The 20,865-nt window shown below is 32.3% G+C and overlaps 2 protein-coding genes across 3 annotated transcripts; one reads left to right on the forward strand and one right to left on the reverse strand.

Moving 5' to 3' along the window:
- Positions 1–133: 133 nt before the first annotated feature.
- On the reverse strand, positions 134–4,844 carry LOC128155914 (heat shock 70 kDa protein 12B-like). Its single transcript, XM_052817799.1, has 4 exons — positions 4,410–4,844; positions 3,921–4,139; positions 3,372–3,537; positions 134–1,541 (listed from the first exon to the last, which is right to left on the reverse strand). Exons 1-4 carry the CDS (start codon positions 4,722–4,724, stop codon positions 484–486), a joined length of 1,758 nt encoding a protein of 585 aa, XP_052673759.1. The 5' UTR covers positions 4,725–4,844; the 3' UTR covers positions 134–483.
- Positions 4,798–20,405, forward strand: LOC128155916 (heat shock 70 kDa protein 12A-like). 2 transcript variants are annotated; one of them, XM_052817800.1, is made up of 5 exons: positions 4,798–4,911; positions 8,328–8,675; positions 10,181–10,408; positions 10,522–10,681; positions 17,730–20,403. In XM_052817800.1, exons 2-5 carry the CDS (start codon positions 8,373–8,375, stop codon positions 18,794–18,796), a joined length of 1,758 nt encoding a protein of 585 aa, XP_052673760.1. In that variant the 5' UTR covers positions 4,798–4,911; positions 8,328–8,372; the 3' UTR covers positions 18,797–20,403. The 2 variants fall into 2 exon arrangements, with proteins under 2 accessions (XP_052673760.1, XP_052673761.1); XM_052817801.1 differs by lacking the exon at positions 4,798–4,911 and having other exon boundaries at positions 8,347–8,675; positions 17,730–20,405.
- Positions 20,406–20,865: the final 460 nt, after the last annotated feature.

Here is a 20,865-nt window from a genome sequence, read left to right on the forward strand (position 1 = left end):
GCAAATTGAAATATATTCAAGCAACTTATGTATATGACTGTAATTCCAATCATATGGTAACGTACATTGTATAAGATACGTGTATAGCTTATGGTGTCGTTTGGCAGAGATTTGGTCTCTACGCGTAAAAAAGTTGTTGAAAATGTAGTTTTATAAAAAAAAATGTATAATTATAATTTTGTATAATAAAAAGAGTCAAAGGTTTCTTTCTATTGAGAGCAGTGTAAATTATAATATGATATCATTATCATGTAATCATGATAATTTATATGTAACATGCTCTATATACTAGGTTTAAAGTGTTTATTTTCTAATATCATCGATTTTGAAATTTATATTTAGAAAAAAAAATTAGTAGTAAACTTTGCTTTCAATAGAAATGTACAGTACATATACGTGTATTACAGTAGAATAGATTTATCTACGAATCTAAAAGGTATTCAAAAATGGCAAATATCGCACGGGTTCCATGCACATCTTTTATTATAAAATATCGAACGTGAAATCTATGGCCTTGTTAGTTGATAAATCTCGAGCAGTCACCCTCAACTCAGTTTCTCCGAAATAAAGTGTCTCTTCCACCTCTACGTTCGCCGGATCATGATTCAACAGTGGTACTTCGAGGGTTCCCAGTAGGTCACAACCAGATTCGTCGATATATTTTGGATCCTCGTCATCCGAGATGTACACAGAGCAATGAAGCATACTCCCCTTTTCAAACAGAGGGCGAAAGATTTGAGGTTTGGACAAACCAACAGGGATCTTTTCTCCTTTTCGCACAATTGGGAAGAAGACATCCTTACAACGAGATTTACCATCGATTTCGTATTTTTTGGAAAGTGGATGCAGTGTAGGTTTGAATTCGGGCCAGGTTTGTATCCCATACGTATACATTGCTACTCTTCTGGAAATGGCCTTTGGATCGTGACCGAAATAAACAGCGCCTTTCACAACTGCTAGTCCTGCGTCGATTGGAATTATAACCTTCTTGCCCGTACATTTTTTTATGATTGCCTGTTGAACTAATTTGCATTCAGAAAAGCCTCCAACCATTAATATGGCTTTTGTATCTCTAATTTTAGCGTCTTTCAACAGTTTTTCTATATGTTTTACAATGCTGTCGACCGTTTCCTCAAAGAAAATTTGCTTGAAATTCTCTACTGTCCATTTCAATTTTCCTGATTCATACTGAACAATGCCTTTATGAGATGATACCTCTATTGCAGCGGAAGCATTTTTTACTTTTCTATTGGTTTTACAAAATTCAAAAAAAGATAAAGGAATTCGTACCCATACGTGTCCGGTTTTTTCAGGTGTGATGCTTCGTTTAGTAATTTCGAATTTTCTAAGAATGTCTAAAAAGTCGTACATATTTTGCTTTTTGTACTCAGCCATTGACTCTGGGCCGCTTATATTCTCAAGGAAACCTATGAAACGGTCATCTACCGATTTTCCTCCCCAGGGCCCTCCACTTGCGGGGACGATTTCCTCTAGAGTGAGATCTTCACATTGCTGATGCACTGTTATGTCTGCTGTTCCCCCTATAGGGTAGAAAAAAAAAATATATATATATATATATATATATATATATATATATATATATATATATATATATATATATATATAAGCACTAAAAATAACCAACGACACGTACAATAAAGTAAAGTATTGTCAAATTTTCGGGACAACCCGTCCCTTCTTCAGGACAACAAAATAAAAACTACATATGATAAGAAAGAAGAAAAACATCTACAAAACTAGCACTAAACTACAAACTAAATAATATATAAAAACTAGATAATGTATAAACACCGGATCAAAACGTGGCAGCTACATCTTTGTTTTGTTGTCCTGAAGAAAGGACGGGTTGTCCCGAAAATTTGACAATATTTTACTTTATTGTTCGTGTCGTTGGTTATTTTTAGTGCTTTTTTATATCTCATCTTATAACCGTGTATCTTTTGATCCGACACTTTAGATAACGAGTGTTGTTGGGTTACTAGTGCTTCTTTTATATATATATATATATATATATATATATATATATATATATATATATATATATATATATATATATATATATATAATCGATTGTTTGAATCCTGTATTAATTGAACTTTTACCTATCTATCTATCTATCTATCTATCTATCTATCTATCTATCTATCTATCTATCTGTCTGTCTGTCTGTCTGTCTGTCTGTCCGTCTATCTACATGTATCTATCGGACTAAATGAATCTGTTATACCGTATATCTATTTTACAATGTAATTGAAAAGAAAGTACAGCAGAAGTAAATACTTACAAAGGCATGTTCATTACTATAACAGCATCTTCTTCATTTACCCATATTATAAAACCGTATCTTTTTTGAAGTAACGATCAACATTTCTTTAGTTTTTGTTACGTACAAAATTAGAATTCCGTTATTCCTTGAGTTATCATATAATAATTATTATTTGATAACTCAAGGAATAACGGAATTCTTATTTAAAATGGTAATTAGATTTCCGTTATTCCTTGAGTTATCATACAATAATCTTTATGTATCTATCCTTTAGTTAAAACATGTTTTGTTTCATTATAAAGAACCAATTTAAAAATTGATCCTAAGCATTCCCTTTAATATCAATGGATGCTGAATTTGTAAGAATTAATCCTGAAAAATTATTATCATTTCTATAATATGTTTTATGGTAAATAACAAATTTTCTAATTGCAATTGGGCGAGTTAACAAAACTCGCCGAATTGCAATTAGTCTTCCACAAATTTCGGTTTTCTTTTTCATTAAAAGCTTCTTCTACATGTAGTTCAAATTTTAACAATTATCGATAGTTTTCTTTGGAACATATCCTTAAAGAAAGTAATACTTAACGAGGCTGGGTCTAATTTGTTCTGCCCTGTCTTATCCGACAATTTCTTAGAAATTGGGCTTGCAAATAAAACTATGATAAGACCCCTGGAACAAACGAGGAGGTATAAGGTTTTTTTCATTTGATCAATTGATGTCTTTTAGCCATTACATTCATATGAAGAACAGGAAATTTTTTTTAAAAAATGTGCAAAATTGATACATTTCAAGCAAAATCCCATAAGGTCATATAATTATGTTAAAAATTAACAAACTTTGAGATGACCCCCTAAAAAACCGATGTGGAAAATATCTGATTTTTTGTTTAGAAATGATAATTATTTCAGTAGAAATTCATGAAATAAATTTCATTAAAAAATGTAGGGCAGAACAAATTAGACCCTGCCTCGTTAAACCAAATTTAGAACCAATTTTTATAAAAAGAGATAAAAAAGGTATCGATTGTCATACGAAAGCCTACGAATTACATGTGCATTGAAGCTGCAATTAAAAACTCACCTCCAAGGTCCACCACCATGTACTTGTCACCCACACTCAGTTGTCCCAGCACAGACGAGGTTTGCTTATGATCATCTTTTGTTAGATCCTCTTTTGTTAGATGCTGACAGTAAATGGAAGCAGCCTCTGGTTCAAGTGCAATTATAAGTCTCTCTTTTATTCCAGCCTAAAATGAATATATGACCAGTGTACTAAATTTCATTATTGGTTTTAAAGGTCAGCATCATGAAATGTTTTTAAAAAAAGTTGTTAATGCCATAACTCCATTACGAAGCAATTAAAATAATTCTAGCCCTTCTGACTTCGATGTTTTATTGATTTCCTAATGTAAAAATGTACAAATGATAATTCAAACGATTACTTTAAATGAAATTTTAACGCATTAATAAAAGGTACGATCAACCGGGTTTTTTTTTTACTGCATAAACGCTTGCATCTCCGGGTAATTATGCATTTAATATCTCGGGGGTTTTATACTTCCTTTATTTAAAAGTTGGTTAGACATTTGTGATAATATTATAAAATGGTTTAACTTGATCCTTCGCGTACCTCTTTGGCTGCCTCCCTCATAAATCGTTTGGCACGTTCACCCCATATAGCAGGTACTGTCAAAACATAGTCTACTTCCTCGGTTGAGATCCCTGGAATGCTTTTATTTATTTCCGTTAACAGATGATCCTTCAAATGTCGAATACAATGAGCGAATACCATAGAAGCCGGGAGTTTCTTTCCAAGTTCGTCAGTACAAAGAATGTTTTTCTTTACTCCCTGTTGCCAAAGACAAAAGAGAACTTTTTATAAAAGATTTCTAGCCTGTTTTTTTTTTTGTTTTTTAATGAATTGTCCTATTTAGAGTTATATATCATTTTCAGCAATTGCCAATAGAATATTAAAATAATGATTGTTGAAATGTATTGGACTATACATTTCAAGATCAATTCGCAGTGGCATCTCCTACAAAGATACTGAAAAATGTAAATATATAATTATACAAGTAGACATATACATGTATATACAATTAATAGCTTATGTATTTACCAAGTCTTGATGTAGAATCATCTTAAATCGTTGGAAGTAGTAATAATCCTCATGAACTTTTTTGGCGGTCAACTTGGAGTATTGGTCTTCGGCATCGTAGCCAAAAGCCACAAACTCTTCGTTCGAATCTAACAATAACACTGTCGGGTTTTTATTCGAAGGTGCATTTCCTCCATACCAGGTGTATGTGTACGTTTTTTTCCAATCTTGTGTGAGAGAAAAGGCATAACCGGAGTACATCGTCCCGAAGTCGATCGCAGCGACGACCAGGGCCTTACTTTTACTGGGTATTTTCTCTTCTTTAGAGGTTGCCATCTTTGGATTTTATAGTAAACAATGTACTTTCGTTTTAATCTTGGATCCGCCTTAGTGAAGAAGACCGATAACTCCCTGCTGTCATCAAACCTATAGCCAAATCGAAAGTAACTTTGAGAGTTCTGGACTGGGAATGGAATCTACGTTTGTAGTTTATTACTACTGATGAGACAGTTTATAAAGTCGGGTATGATAGAATCTTTACATTAAGATTATTATTTAATCTTTAATTTTTAAAAAGACTATCTGCAAATTTGAATGCAAGCCAAATCATGGGTGTCCATCGGTGACGTATATTTGGGATCCCCATATTAAATATGCAGGTGCCTGACTTCTCAAATAATCATAATGATACATGTACTTGAATTTTTAACTATTCATAAGGGGACTATTGTTTAAAACGTCGAGTCATGCATCGCTAGAAATGAGATGCATTAGGCTACTAAACATTATAAACAATAAAAATATTTATTAAACATTATCCCCTTATATATTCCTGATTTGTGCAGAAATTTTGGCGATACAAATCAGAAAAAATGAAAAAATTAAAGGTATATCATCCTGGATGGAAGTGAAGAAAGTTTGTTAGAAACCATTTCTACATTACATAGATTCTCGGAAATGTCCGGCTTGTGTATACATTATTCAAAAACTCATACTGTATGGATAGGTTCCAAAATATATAGTAATGATATACTAATTATTCCTAATAGCAAGTTGAATTGGGGATCTACTAAATTCACCTTGCTTGGAATGAATTTTGATGTTGATTTGCTAAATATGTCTAGTATTAACTATGATCCAAAACTGGTTAAAATTAAGTCTATCCTTAAACAGTGGGATAAAAGACATTTAACTCCCATTGGCAAGATTAAAGTTATTAAGACATTAGTGCTACCTTTGTTGAATCATATACTAATGTCTATCCCAAACCCATCTGTCTTTGATTGTAAAGAAATAGAAAAGCCAATCTTTTCATTTATATGGAATGGCTCAACTCACAGAATAAAGAGGGATGTTCTTGTTCAAAAATATGAAGAAGGTGGTCTTAAGATGATAAATATCAAAGCATTTATATCTTCCATGAAATTATTCTGGGTGAGACAGCTTATTGTCACAAACAGGGGGTTGAGTCAATTCATACTTAATTTTAATAAAAATAAATTTACATCATGTGGTATTGAATACATTAATATACTTTTGAAATCATTAGAAAACAAGTTCTGGATAGATGTGTATAATGCATGGGTTGACCTGCATAATATACATGTATTAGAGTCTGGCGCAACTGCAGACTCGCCTTTATTTTATAACCCTTTGATCCATATTGGAGGGAAATCTTTTTTTAAGAAACAACTATTTGATAATAATATTAGATACATCAATGATATCATTAAGGAAGATAGTACTTTTCTTAGTTTTGATAAGTTTTGTGATATGTACATGTATACGAATGTAAAGGTCAACTTTTTAGAATATGCAAGTATAATCCATGCTGTAAAGTCATACAGCAGAAAATTGGGTGAAAACCAAACTTTAAGAAAATTAGCAAACCCGCTTATTATAGAGAACATACATAAAGTTATGAAATGTAAAAAGTCAAAGTTTTTTATCATATTTTAAACAATAATACCTCTGTGACAACAGGTAAAGAAGGTGGAATGAATTATTAGATATAGAGGACATGGAATGGAAATTAATCCATAAACTACCTTTCATAATAACAAAAAATTGTAAACTTCAATGGTTCCAATACAGAATAAATAACAAAATTTTAGCAACAAACTCTTGTTTATTCAAAATTAAAAAAGTAAACTCTAAAATGTGTACCTTTTGTCACAGAGAAGAGGAAACTATAGAACATATATTGTGGGATTATGAATGTGTTCAATCTTTTTTAGAAAATTTTAATCATTATTTAGAAGAAAAAATCAATTTTCAGGTTACATTTACCAAGAAAACTTTCATTCTAGGCATCCTTGGTAAAAGCAAAGATATCCTTAATATCATTTTTCTTTGGTTAGTGAAAATGAGATTATTGATACTCATTGGAACATCTGGAATCCAATTTTTACTTGAATTTTCCTTCTCTCTCTCTCTCTCTCAAAAAAAAAAAAAAAAAAAGAAAAATTGCATTTCTGAATTATTATATTTAAAGCAGCATAATCATGCATTGTATGTCTGCAGAATGTGTGAAATAAAAAAAATAATATTTTAAAAATATTAAAATTTGACAAAATTCGTGACAATGGCCCATTAGTAAAAGTGGAACATTTTAAATGGCAGCAAATTCCAGCTTAAATGCTAATACAAATGTTTAACATGTCTGATTTCTCTCTACGGTGTATATTTTATATATTTACATTTGCTAATTATGATTCACCCTATTTCTTATGGATATTGATTGTAGCATACCACTATAGAAACTAACAGGACTTAAATCTAAACGCCCCGTTTATCGATTGGTCTAAATCTTCAGCAACCTAAGAATAATCACGGACTGCACAAGATAGAACCAATTTAAGAAGAGCTTGGACTTTGGGTAGTTGTGTCAAACAGTAATGTGACGAAGACCTGTCTATTTCATTGCTAAAACTACGCAATCTATGCATATTTTCCTCTAAACCAGCGTCATTTTGAACCTGTTTTGATGCAAGAAATTGATAGTTACGTTCGTCCTAACGAAAGTCCATTGTCTTGTTAAAATGGTTCTAATCATGCTGATGTCAGACTCAAATTCCTGTGGAAGACGATTCTGTTGGGTTTTGTTATCTAACGTACTGATGTACATTATTATAATAATTTAACAATAATTTAACAATTTAACAATAACAATAATTTAGATATTTTTTCTTCCTTTCCATGATCAATTTATTAGTTTGTTAAAAAAAATGTAAATATAATACTCTGTCCCGAGTTTTTACATCAGCCATTAATCAGTTTGTTAATAAGCCCGGTTGATAACGTTTTAAAAATTACACGAGGTATTCCGAATACTTCCGAATGGAGAAAAGATGTAAACATTTCCCATTAAAAATCTCATTTAGAAATTTGTTTTCTTTCCTGTGAACTTTTATGAGTGAAAAATTTTAATTGTTAAATGAAGATATCTTGGACGTATTCCCTTTCATCGATTTCAACTGTATTTCTTTCACAGGTATGTGTATTTATATTAAAAATCATCAAAATGTGATGGAAGCTTGGGACAGACTATAACAATAAAATGCTTTCTATGATGATTCATGCGGGTTATGAAGGTAGATGACAAGCTTTTATCAAATGAATTCAAAATTAACGATTAAAAAGCATACAACTGTACATGTACATGGCAGTGACGATGTTTACTTTAAAAAACCAATCATATTACTTGAATGTATAATAAAGTTTAGTATCTGCAAATTGGAGATGTAGATAAAGTACTCTGATGAGTTATTTCATACATACATGCACACGGACATATGCATGTATTTAAATCATTAATTCCAGCTACATGTATTTAAAGCGTAATTCACACAGACGTTAACTGATCTGTCTTTCCTGGATAGAAGAATTTTTAGTAGCTATTTCATATCATTACTAATTTTGTAATTTTTTTTTTTGCAGATCCATGAACTGTAGGAAACAACCAGAAACCGAGGAAAAATAAAAATGGAAAAGTCCATTACCAGCAAGTGCAAGAAACCAATTGTAGTAGCCATTGACTTTGGCACTACTTTTTCTGGATACGCATTTTCCTTCAGCCAAAACTGGGGCAAGGTTTATACAAACCACTGGCAAGGAGGCTCTTTGATTTCCCATAAAGCACCAACTGTGCTTTTGTTGGATAGCAAAGCCGAATTTGTCAGCTTCGGGTACGAGGCAGAAGACAAGTATGCGACTCTGGCAGAGTCTGGAGCTCATAAGGATTATTACCTGTTTCAGAGGTTCAAAATGATCTTACATCAAGATGAGGTGTGCTATTTTTAATGTACTATAAGAAGATGGGTGGATAAGGCGTGTAAAATGCCCATACGCGGTCGGACATGCTACTAAAAAATTAAAGTATCAACAAATCTGATGGGTTTTTTTTAAATCATTTAAAACAATATATATTTAACGAATCATTGATTTGTAACCTGTAGGTATGGTTAATACTTGGAATATGTTGACTCAAACAGGCGTATGCGTATCAAAACCTGCAAATATTGTCATTTTTAGAACTTCAAGGCATTTTCTTTTATAGAGTGGGTCTGTGCTCCATATTTTTCTCATAGTCTAATTAAGGTCTAATGGAAAACAAACCGATTTCAATCAACAAAAACGTGGAGAGATGACCCACTATACATTAAAAATATCATTTTGTATCCCAACAACTGAACGTATTGAAAAAATAATACAAGTCCGGTAATTCGTGACCTTAGTCACACATAATATTTAAAAAGCCGCCTTTGTTGTGTCTGAAATGGCTCAGTGGTTAGAGTACCTGGCATAAGCTAACCGTATATATCTAGGGTTTTTATGTTACGGGTTCGATACCACCTAAATTTCCGACAATATTTTTTTTTCCTTATTTTTTGTTAAATATATTAAAAACTGACTATACTTAGAAATTTTGCTTTTGCAAAATTGTATTATAATATATTTGAATAGATTTAATTGGGGAAAAATAACTTTAAAATTGTATTTCACTACTGAACCGAATGGGCATTTGCGCCATCTTATTCCCCCATCTTCTTTGATTTACAGTTACTTACTTGTTAGATATGCGTATCTATAATCCGTGATAAAGTTAATTAAGTAGCTGACGAAGTTTGATATAATGCATAATCTAAGAAAAAACAAGAAAGTGATATTTCTTTTGATTTTATTGAATAATTTTATCCTATTTTGATTTCTTATGAAACCGGTAGTACATGTACCATGTACTACAATAATGTAAAACATTTTAGTACATGAATGTATTTATGTATGAAATTGTTCTGCAAATCAGGTTGGCAAACATATGTACTTCTCGGGCCTTTGCGACAGAGCTCGGAAAAACACCCTTAATGTATAAATTACGTAGGTGGCCATGACAAGCCTCCTTTTTGTAAAACTTGATATAAATATAGCACATTTTCCGATCTTTTCAGATGTGAGCTAGACTTCATTAAAGTCGATGATATATCCTAAAATATACCACAGAAACGACATAACAAGACTGTCTAGCCGATACATATTTTAATGGGAAGCGACTCCATTTTGTATAAAATTCTAACATCTGGTAATGTTAATGCATTTTAAGTGTTTTTCCCAGCTCTGTCGGAAAGACCCGAGAAGTTGCGATTTACATACGTACTGGTTCACGTTGTTCCGAGTTAGCAAATAACATCCCAATTACGACGCAATAAGGCATCCTACGCCAATCCATATTGTCTCAGACCCTCATTCAGTCACCTGGAGTGTTTGAATTAATTTTATATGCTTTGCTTGAACAGGCGCTACACAGGAAAATCAAGTGCAAAGATTTGAGCGGAAAAATGCTGGAAGCAATAAAAGTGTTTTCCTACTCCATAAGGTTTCTAAAAGATCACCTAATGGAAGAGATAAAGAAGTGTATGATCATCCAGGAAGCGGAAGGAGAAGTTGACTTGGAATACGTGTTAACAGTACCAGCAATATGGGGAGACAAGGCCAAAATGTTTATGAGGGAAGCAGCTGTTGGTGTAAGATTAGTTAAAATAAATGGTGTTAAAAAGTTTGGTCCGTAATTTATTTCAGCCTAATTTGTATTTGATAATTTCATGACCAGAAATGTAGAAGTCGTTTACGTTTTTAGGCTGGAATTAAGAAAGAAGACTTAATCATAGCATTGGAGCCAGAGGCTGCATCTATATATTGTCAACACCTGCAGTTTGAGAATGAGGAGCAAGATTTATCTGCAACAGCAATGGGTGTAGTCAAACCTGGAACGAAATACATGGTGGTGGATCTAGGAGGTGTGTCAGGATGAAAGTTTTATATGTCCTCAAAATATATAATTACTGATTAACGAATATTATCGTTTACGTTTAACTTTTTTATAATATTTTATTACTGAGAAAATGGATCGTGTAACGTCAGAGTTTAAAGTTTAAGGACAGCAGATTTTTGGCTCACATGAGCTTAAAGCTCAAGTGAGCTTTTTTGATCACATTTTTTTCGGTCGACCATTTGTCCGTCCGTCTGTCCGTCCGTCTGTAAACTTTATACATTTTGAACTTCTTCCCTAAAACTGCTTGGCAAATTCCAACCAAATTTGGCACAAAGCATCCTAATGGGAGGAAAAACAATTGCAGAAATGAAAGGCAGATTTGCATTCAAAGCGGAGAAAACCAACCTCGAAACTGTAAAAAAAGGGGATGCATTTTGAAAAATCTTCTTAAAAACTTTTAAGTCAAATTCAACGTTATGCAGCATAAATCATCCTTATGGTAAGGAACACATATTAAGGTAATGGTCCATACCCCACTAGATAAATAAAATGCGTACAGAATTTTTTCATATTTTTCAAACGTGTATCTGAGGATATGTTCTTATCAAATTTTACCCTGTTGGCTGGTCCATCGGTATTATAAAAGCGAGGGCCGTTGCTAAAAATAGAACCGATTGCGGAAATGGCGCTTTTCTCATACACAAAGAATATAAGCCTAAGCCTGAAATTTGACTTTTACAAATACTTTTTTTGACTTATATCCTATGTAAGATAAAGGAATTATTATTGCAAAACAAAAATTTTTATGTTACACTTGCTTATTTATCAAAAAATAGATAAATCTGCATACAAATTAGATAAAATGAATAAATTTTCAAAGAGAATATAAGCTCTTATGATTTTATTTACGTACAGAATTCTCTAAAATTTTGATATTATTTACATCTTAACGCCATTAATCAATTGGAAATAAAATTACCCAACGGACCGGCCTTTACAGGATCACAATTGGCATATTTTTGGCAAAATCATTAAAATATATATTTTGAAAAAAGATCCGTAAAAATAAAACTGTGCATAGGTTAATTATTTCATAACTCTAAACAAATATGTTTTCATTATTGTTAAATAGAAAATATGATTTAAACAAACTGTAGATTAATCTGTATCATTTAAATCGCAAAGGATTGTTTCTTTGGATATCGGTTAGTATTATGGATCGAGATCGGTATTTAGAAATTGCGGATACATGCGTGGAGAATGCTAACTACCTGATATATGCCTTCAAGACAAAACCTCTATTCAAACTTTTTTTTTTACTGTTTTTAAAGACTGTTCTTATAATGAAATAACTTCTCTTCAGCGCATGGTTTTTAATTCTTCTAAAAACATTTTTTTTGTGGAAAACAAATCTATGCTTGAAAAATCCACTGAAATATAGATCTCGATCAGGATTTCATTTTGGATGTTTATGGACTTTCAGGGATTAATGCTAAAAGAATTTGATTAAATTCAACCTTATAATGGATTGATGTTTATGCAGCACAAAAGTAAGCGGTCTATATTTTCAAAACGAGTACGCAATCGACACAACCTAGTCATGTTATTTCGCTGATTAATACCCCGGTGGGCCTAATTGATTGCAGTTGCCAGGATTTTTGATATATTTGTTTTGAATCAATTTCTATGTCAGCTTGATTTCTTTGTTTTGAAATACGCCTTTTAACGTTAGGTCTCAATTAGATCGGGCACGGATAAGACGTAATAACGCGTGAATTACGTCAGACGTTGTTTTGTGACGTATGGATAATGACCTTAAATTGCAAAAATTAAGGGCTAATTTTGTTTCAAATTTGAGTTGTTACGAAAATAATAATAAAGGAAAGGAATCAGTTATAACTTCGGGTTCGGTATTCCATATTTCGAGTTCAAAGCAGCCATGTTGGGGTCGGTCTGTCAAAGATGAATTAGTTTAATTCGCGTGCGAAGGGAATCTTTAAAACATGCAAGATGCATTGGTGCTGATTTTGTGAAGTAAATTGATGTTAAATATTTTAATACGTTGACAGTTTTCGCTTTTGAGGGTTGTGTTAGCTTGTTTTGATTATTTTTTCATTTTTATTACTTGTGCTTTGTAACCTGGGGAACTATCGGCTGTATTTTGTAATTTATTCGTATCAAATCAAACATAGACTTCGGTCAATCAGACAGTTGACTGTTTACCTGCGCAGAATAAGGAAAAACTGATGTATTAACAACATTTTAAAATATAATTCATTCTACAGGTATTGGTAATTCGGTATGGTCTTTTGCGTAATGGTTGATTAAAGTGCGAAACGAAACGAAATCTACCGAAACGAAACGAAACAAAACGAAACGAAATCAAAACGAAACCTACCGAAACAGAACTATCAGAATATTTTTGAAATATAAATAATTATGTATATCTTATGTGTAAGGATTATTCTTTACTTCATATATAATTTACATAGTTTAAGCACTTGTTACATAAAATTTGACATCGATAAAGGCTTCTTTCTCTATTGACGTATTTTATTTATACGTGCATACTGTAAATCAGCTGCCAGCTGCAAATATGTTCGTGCATACTATTTAATTTCAAAATACCTTTTTCAAAATATGCGTAGTTTTCTCTTTTATTATGTTTGACTTACTCTTATTTTCGCCCTTAATCATCTAAACACAACCAATTTCTCAAAATTGTTGTGTTACATGTAAAAGCTTGTTAATTTACTAATCGAAATGATGTTACTATGCAAATGTCTATAAATATAATTTAAGGAAAAACCCAAAAAGCTGTACACATTGATTTAAATGAAATTAAGTGTATCACTGTTACATGTATTTATACATATCAAGCCCATTTATTATAGTTTTGATTATTGTCGGGTCCTGCTTTTTGATTTTGAGAGGTACTTCCGAGGCCCCCCCCCCCCCACGTTTCAAGTTATATGTTTTTGTTGGTGTAACATATTAGATTCCTTATTTTACACGAGTACTTAATACGTGATTTAACGGGTTTGCATCAAATTGCGAGAATATAAAATCGCGAACGCAAACACGTATATGGGAGTGAAAAAAAGAAAAGTGGCAACTTGTCTATTTTTATTAAAGTTTGATAAATGTCTATTTTAGGTAAAAAAAATTTAAAGATTTTAAAAAGATTTGCTGGTTATTTTCAAAGAGTCGGTATCAATTATACTAGAACAGGTAAAAGCAAAGTTGCTCTACATTGGAGTTGATGTTTAAGGAGGAAATATTAAAATTTGAGAGCGTTATACGTTTTGTTACTTTTTTTGTGTAAAAATGATGATAGATTTCAGAAAAAAGGATCAATAGCTATTTTTCCTTACATTAAAATTAGAATAATTAGTAGTTAAGAATGAAGCAGAGAGAGAGAGAGAGAGAGAGAGAGAGAGAGAGAGAGAGAGAGAGAGAGATGTGAAATTATGCAATAGATCGGTCATCTGAAAGTCTTATCACTCTATCACTCTATCCCCCCCCCCACACACACACACACACACTTTTTCTCTCATCAACATGTTTCTTAAATTTACATATTAAAAAGTGAAAAAGATGGAGCCATTTTTCATTTTTTTTTCTTTACTTGTCAAGATTTTTTGGGTCAGTCTACCCCCCCCCCCCCTCCACCACTTTGAATAACGATGCTACGTGCCTGGAAAGTGCGTAATTTGATTAAGAACATAATCCATTTTTGTATCTAATCAGCAGTCGCTAACTTTTCTGTCTATAAGTAATGTTTTCAGTCGTTAAAAATTTCTCGAAGTTCACAGCGACGTCACATCTGACGGTACCCGATTAATAGCTTAGAGAGTCCTAAACAAAGAGAGATAATATTTAATTGGCGCAGAACTTTTGATCAGCGAATGAAAGTGGATTATGTTCTAAGTAAGTTTGAATATATTAAATAAAATTTACGCGATAAACTGATTAGAACCACTTTCACAAGACCTTGGACTTTCAGTAGGACGTAGCTATCTATTTCTTGCGTCAAAACAGGTTAAAAATGACGCGGTTTCAAGCAAATATGCACCGATTGCGTAGTCATAGTTCAAAAGCCAGACATATCTTGTTAATTTCAAAGAGTCATGGCTGAGTGGCCAACAATGAGTTTGACAGATCTATGTCATATCGTTGTTTGACACAACTACTCAAAGACCTTAGGCTAGCTCTTGTAAAAATGGTTCTAAGAAGGGGGCCGCTGTCGCTTCGCCCCTTCTTAATCACGTACATTTTACTTAATAATTATGATATATTACATGTACATAGTTTAGTGTCGGACAAACACAGACCAGTAATCGCCAGTAAAATCCGATTTTGTGTATATACAAGTGTACATACAAATGGGTTATATAACAAGAACCCGAAAGTGATAATTTGGGTTAAATATATAGGCACAGTCTAAAGTATTGTTTTGCACTAAAATGAGCAATGTCTATATAAAAGTGTAATCCATATTTACAAATGTGCACATTTACATACGCGCAATTTTTATTTTTACTTTCGCTGCGTTTCAAAAGAGACTTGCTACTTATAAAACATACACTATTAAATATATTTAAAATCATAATGATTATATATATTTCATTTTGCCCGATTTCGCGTTTTGTTTCGTTTCGTTTCGGTAGGTTTCGTTTTGATTTTGTTTCGTTTTGGTAGTTTCGTTTCGTTTCGGTAGATTTCGTTTCGTTTCGGTAGATTTCGTTTTGATTTTGTTTCGTTTCGTTTCGGTAGATTTCGTTTCGGTAGATTTCGTTTCGTTTTATTTTGTTTCGTTTCGTTTCTATTTCGTTTCGCACTTTACAAGGTACCCAGATTAATGCAATGTTTTTTGTTGAGATGCTTTTTCTCAATCTATTTAGATTAAACAGGGTTAAATATCGCTGACGGAAATATGTAGCTTAGGTATATATATGTGACTCATTTTGAAAAATAAATTGTGCTCTTTATATGTTTTAAAATGCATGTTTCTTCGTTTAATTGCTTACTATTTTGTATTTATTAACCATATTTGAGTTCAAGCTTCTAATTATAATAAGGATACAGAGCTTTGCTTACAGTTCTATCTTTGTACACAGAGCTGAGGCCATTCTTTTTCTTTTTTTTGTTTGTTTGTTTTTTGTTTGTTTTTTGTTTACATTTTAAATGTTGAATAGGAAATGCCAAGTAAAAAATCTTAAGTTGAGTGTAATAAACTCCTGTGAACAAAAAATGACGCAAACCTAGCAGAATGTGAGCTCTGTATCTTGCTTATAATTCTACGGTTGGCGCTGAAATTTTGGTTGATAAATAGAAAGGTCTCGCTATACGTTAAATACTTGTACAAAAAAATTAAAAGGATGATATGCTGTAACTACTCTCTGGCGCCCCCTCCTTATACGATGAATTATATGAAATCTATACCAATTTTGATAGTTTTTCAGACACGAGTAAAAAAACGACGCCGTTAAAACAGTTTCCATAGTTCTAAAAACATTTCTGTTATGGGGATAAAGGCATTATCACTTTTCCTAAGAAAATATTACAGCGGAAAATCATCCTGGTTTGTAGCCATTTGTTGTTTTTTTAATAAAGATGGAAATAATGGGTGGGCTTTAGTAAAATGGAGTGATATGCCTGTCATTACATTGATTATGATAGCTCTTAACATATCACGTGACAACATTTTTCATTCGAGTGTATTCATCGATCAAGTGAGTAAGGTTATAAAACGTCACACGAGTTCACGCCAGGTAAACAACAGTCGTTTATAAAGAGGAAGACCAATTAAATTTTTGAACGTTTTTAATTTAAGGAATTGAGCGCATTGAGGTAAATTTTTTCCTTTCAAATATTATAATAGGAATTTTTAAAATAAAATACAGTATTAAACTATTATGATATATTTTTTAAAAATATATTATACAATAACTAGTAAGTAGTTGAGGAAGAAAATGTACCTATATGCTCTCATATATTTTGATCGCCTTGTAAAGTTGGGGGAAGGTGAGGGCAGAACGAAAATGAAGGGTATTGGAAGTTAATAGTGTACCCCTATCAAAAGTACAATGTCAAAGATTAAGTGTATGCAAAATTAAGTGTAAAATTCGGATACTTTACGGTAATTATTTTTTGTTATTCTACCGAGGGGCCATATGACACAATATCCTGTGAACGCCCATATAAAGTCATTGTTGCTCAGGTGAGCGATGTGTCCCCATGGGCCTCTTGTTTATTGTTCCGCGGGTTTTTATTGAAAAAAAACCAATATGAATAACAAATTCAAGAGATGATAACCAATTGGTTTATTGTACTAAATATGAAAAGGATCCACGTCCTTTGATATTGGCATAATTTGTAAGTTAACTCTTATTGTTGGTATATTTTGACTATGCAAATTCCTTTTCATCCAACCGTGCATGCTAGTCACAATCATATGACAGAAACATTCATGTCAAAGAAGACTGGTTTGTAAACAAAACATTTTAATTTTGGAAGATTATTTTTTTTTTTTTTTTTTTTTTTTTTTTTTTTTGTAATGAATTTATTAATTTCATACAAGCACAGTTATATCATAATGACAAAGCATGAAAGTTTTCAAAAAATGTTAAATGGCCTAAATTGAAAAAAACTTGTCTCAGAGAGAGAGAGAGAGAGAGAGAGAGAGAGAGAGAGAGAGAGAGAGAGAGAGAGAGAGAGAGAATTATGTAAATAATTTTGGAAGATTATTGATAATATTGAATAGCAAAATCGGTCGTCATCATCTTTTTTTTTCGACCGATCTATTGATATTTTAATTTACCTTTTAAAGTCATAAAGCTAAATAGATTACCCTACATACATGTATCGATATGTATATGTCACTTTTAAAAGAACTACCAGTTACTGGTCACAAGGACATGTAGCACGCTGCCTCGAATTCCTTGTTTCAATTAAAAGGGACACAGTTTTTAGAATTTTAGTTGGTTTTTGTTTTTAACTCAGATACCCATTTCTTATCAAATTCAATGAAAGTTAAACATTTAAGGTATGTTTGATGTTAATATTTTTAGGGGGAACAGCAGATATTACAATCCATAAAAAGGCAGAGGATAATACGTTGGAAGAACTACTGCCCGCTAGTGGGGGGCCGTGGGGAGGAAAGTCTGTGGACGACGCCTTCATGAAATTTCTCCGTGATCTTGCTGGAGACAAAACTATGGATATGTTAAAAGAGAAGAGCATGGAAGACTATGTAGAAATTTGCAGAACGTTTGAAACTAAGAAAAGAACTATTTTACCTGACAAAAACAGTCCAGTTACAATGACTATTCCACAGACATACTTTGAATTTAGTAAGGAGTGTCATAAAGTGAAAGATTTCAAAGAAATAGTAGAAAAATGCTCAGCTTGTGAGGGAAAAGTAAAGTCATTAAAAGGAAAACTCAAGTGGGAAAATGAACTTTTTGCTCTGTTTTATAAAAAGACTATAAACAATATCATCAAACACATGGATGATTTGTTTCAGGAAAAACAAGCTCAAGATGTAAAAATAATCTTAATGGTCGGTGGTTTCTCAGAATGTGCACTCGTACAGAAGGCAGTCAAAGAACACTTCACACAAAAAAAAGTTATAATTCCAGAGGAGGCTGGACTAGCTGTACTTAAAGGCGCTGTTTATTTTGGACACGTCCCCCAGGCAATTTCAAGAAGATCAGCAAGGCATACGTACGGCATACAAACCTGGCCGCCATTTGAAAAAGGCATCCACCCAGAAAGCAAGAAAATTGTCATGAACGGAAAGGATAGATGCAAGGATGTGTTTTTTAAGTATGTCCAGAAAGGCGAAAGTATCTACCCTGGTTTCAAAAAATCGCAAATATTTAACACCTTGGGAGTAGCCAAAGATGTTTTGGAATGCGCCGTGTTCATTTCCGAAGATCCAAATCCTATGTTTATTGATGAGCGTGGCTGTAGAAAACTTGGGATTTTGAAAATTCCTCTTAATAAAGGAAATAAAACGTCGCGGGGTGAAATGGAAGAAACCATGATTTTTGGAGAGACAGAGCTGAGAGTGAGAGCAGAAGATCTCTTTACGGGTAATGTGCAGGAGGTCACATTTGATTTACTGCAGGAATGAATGTAACATAGTATAGAGTTTTAAGTATTTTTTTACTCCATCCTTTGAAAAAAACTACAATATGTAAGTTTTCCTGTTTATCTTCCCTTTTGTATGAAAGCTTGTCTTGTCTGGCTAGTTTTTGCAATTTGATATTTAGTTTGTTAATCAATTTCAAAATAGTTTGACTTTGCTGCCAAACGCTTGCTTCCTGATGGAAATCTAGCCATAAGATGTATATTTCTAGTTTATTCAACCGTAAATATTTAAACCACTTACAGCTGCATGTATTTGGGCAACGTTTTTTTATGACGTTTGTTTGATCATTGATATCTGTAACATTTAATTGGTTGAAATGATATGTCCTTTAAATACCCTTTGTTTTCCTCAAAGATAGTATGCCTTTCTTAAGATCAACACACAAACCTAAAGTGATGGATTTAAATTTCATATCTTTATGTGCAAGTTGTCGAATTGGACTTTTTTTTTTACAAGAATGTACATCATCATGAGAGCTGTATATATGTACGTGCTCTGTTGTTGTTAATTAATTACAATGTATTGATCTTGGTTGAACCAGAACAATACTATTCATCACCCCTTTAATGGTCGATCGTTTTTGGTGGATGTGCTACATTGTCTGGTTTTAAGTAGTTCTGATAAAAACGTAAAGTTATAGCAACGTAATACATAAACTCTTCTTCTTCAACTGAATGTTTACTTTTATTAATATCATGCGAACCTTCACAAGTTTCTGAAAATTCGGTTTATTCAGTTTAAAACTGTATTTTTGTTGTTGTTGAAACCCAATCGTAATAAATTGCTCAAATAACAGTATTAAACAGATATACAATGCTAATAGCAAATCTTGAATAATTTTGTATTCTTTGAGGGTTTTTTTTAGCAATAAATCATATCATTGAGTTGATCCATGGAATAACTTTATCATTGAAGTTAAATTTCTAACATTGTATAGTAGGATTAGAACCATTTAAAAAAAGAGCTTGGACTTTTAGGTACATGTAGTTGTGTCGAACAAGCTAAGTGACGTTGGCCTGTCTATATCACTGATGGCCTTTCAGCAGTGGCTCTTTGAAATCAACAAGATTTGCCTGAACTTAGAGCCCAGATTACGCAATCTGTGTATGTTTCACTACATACCAGCGTCATTTATAACTTGTTTTGATGCAAAGTACTGTTGAAAGTCCAAGATTTGTTAAAGTGGTTCTATTTACCACGTATTCGCTTATCTTTGAAACTTTGAATTTACCAAATCCATAAAAAATGATACACACAGTAATTATGCTGTATATACGTCCTTCGTTTAAGAAACTCGTTTATAACTGAATAAAATCATATACATGTACATGTAATTTATTTACTAATTCCTCAAAAACACTCAAATAACATATGAACATATTTTAAAATTACATAAATGAACGTTATACTGTGATATGAATTTGTAAATATGAAAGTTTGTGTATGCCTGTGTTGTTGTAATAATTGATATTCATGTATTGAATATTACAATAAAACATACTCAAAATATTTGATTGTGAAAGGAAATAATTATTCTATTTCATTAGTATAGTTGACATATATTCAGAATATATGTATAGGGATGTTTATTACGACATTTCAGTACAAGTGTATGTGTAATCTTATAACAGATAATAAATCTTCAACTGGGCACTATTGAAAAAAAAAACCCCAAGGCAGTTTATTTCAGTTAGTAATTATCTTTTTTTTACCATGCAAACTGAAGAAATTGGATTTATGATACATTTTAATATATTTTTCGACATTTTACAAAGAAAATCCTGCATGATAGAATTTAAAATAACGAGATAACAAATTCCCAAAGACAAACAAACGTATTTAGCTTAAGCCGACAGGTAACAGACAGACAAATGTTTAAAGAAAAATTACGGACTTTTCAGACTCCATTATTTTTTTATTGATATAAATAAAATGAGGAAATTTATGCTGTCTTACGAAACGCTTCGTGCAACCATCTGCAGACCTGGACAATTTTATATTCCAAACCCCACAAGGTAGATATCACCAGACGCAAACTAGTCTTAGCCATT

This window comes from Crassostrea angulata, chromosome 7, assembly GCF_025612915.1.
Source record: "Crassostrea angulata isolate pt1a10 chromosome 7, ASM2561291v2, whole genome shotgun sequence".
In the NCBI taxonomy this organism is placed as follows: domain Eukaryota; kingdom Metazoa; phylum Mollusca; class Bivalvia; order Ostreida; family Ostreidae; genus Magallana; species Magallana angulata.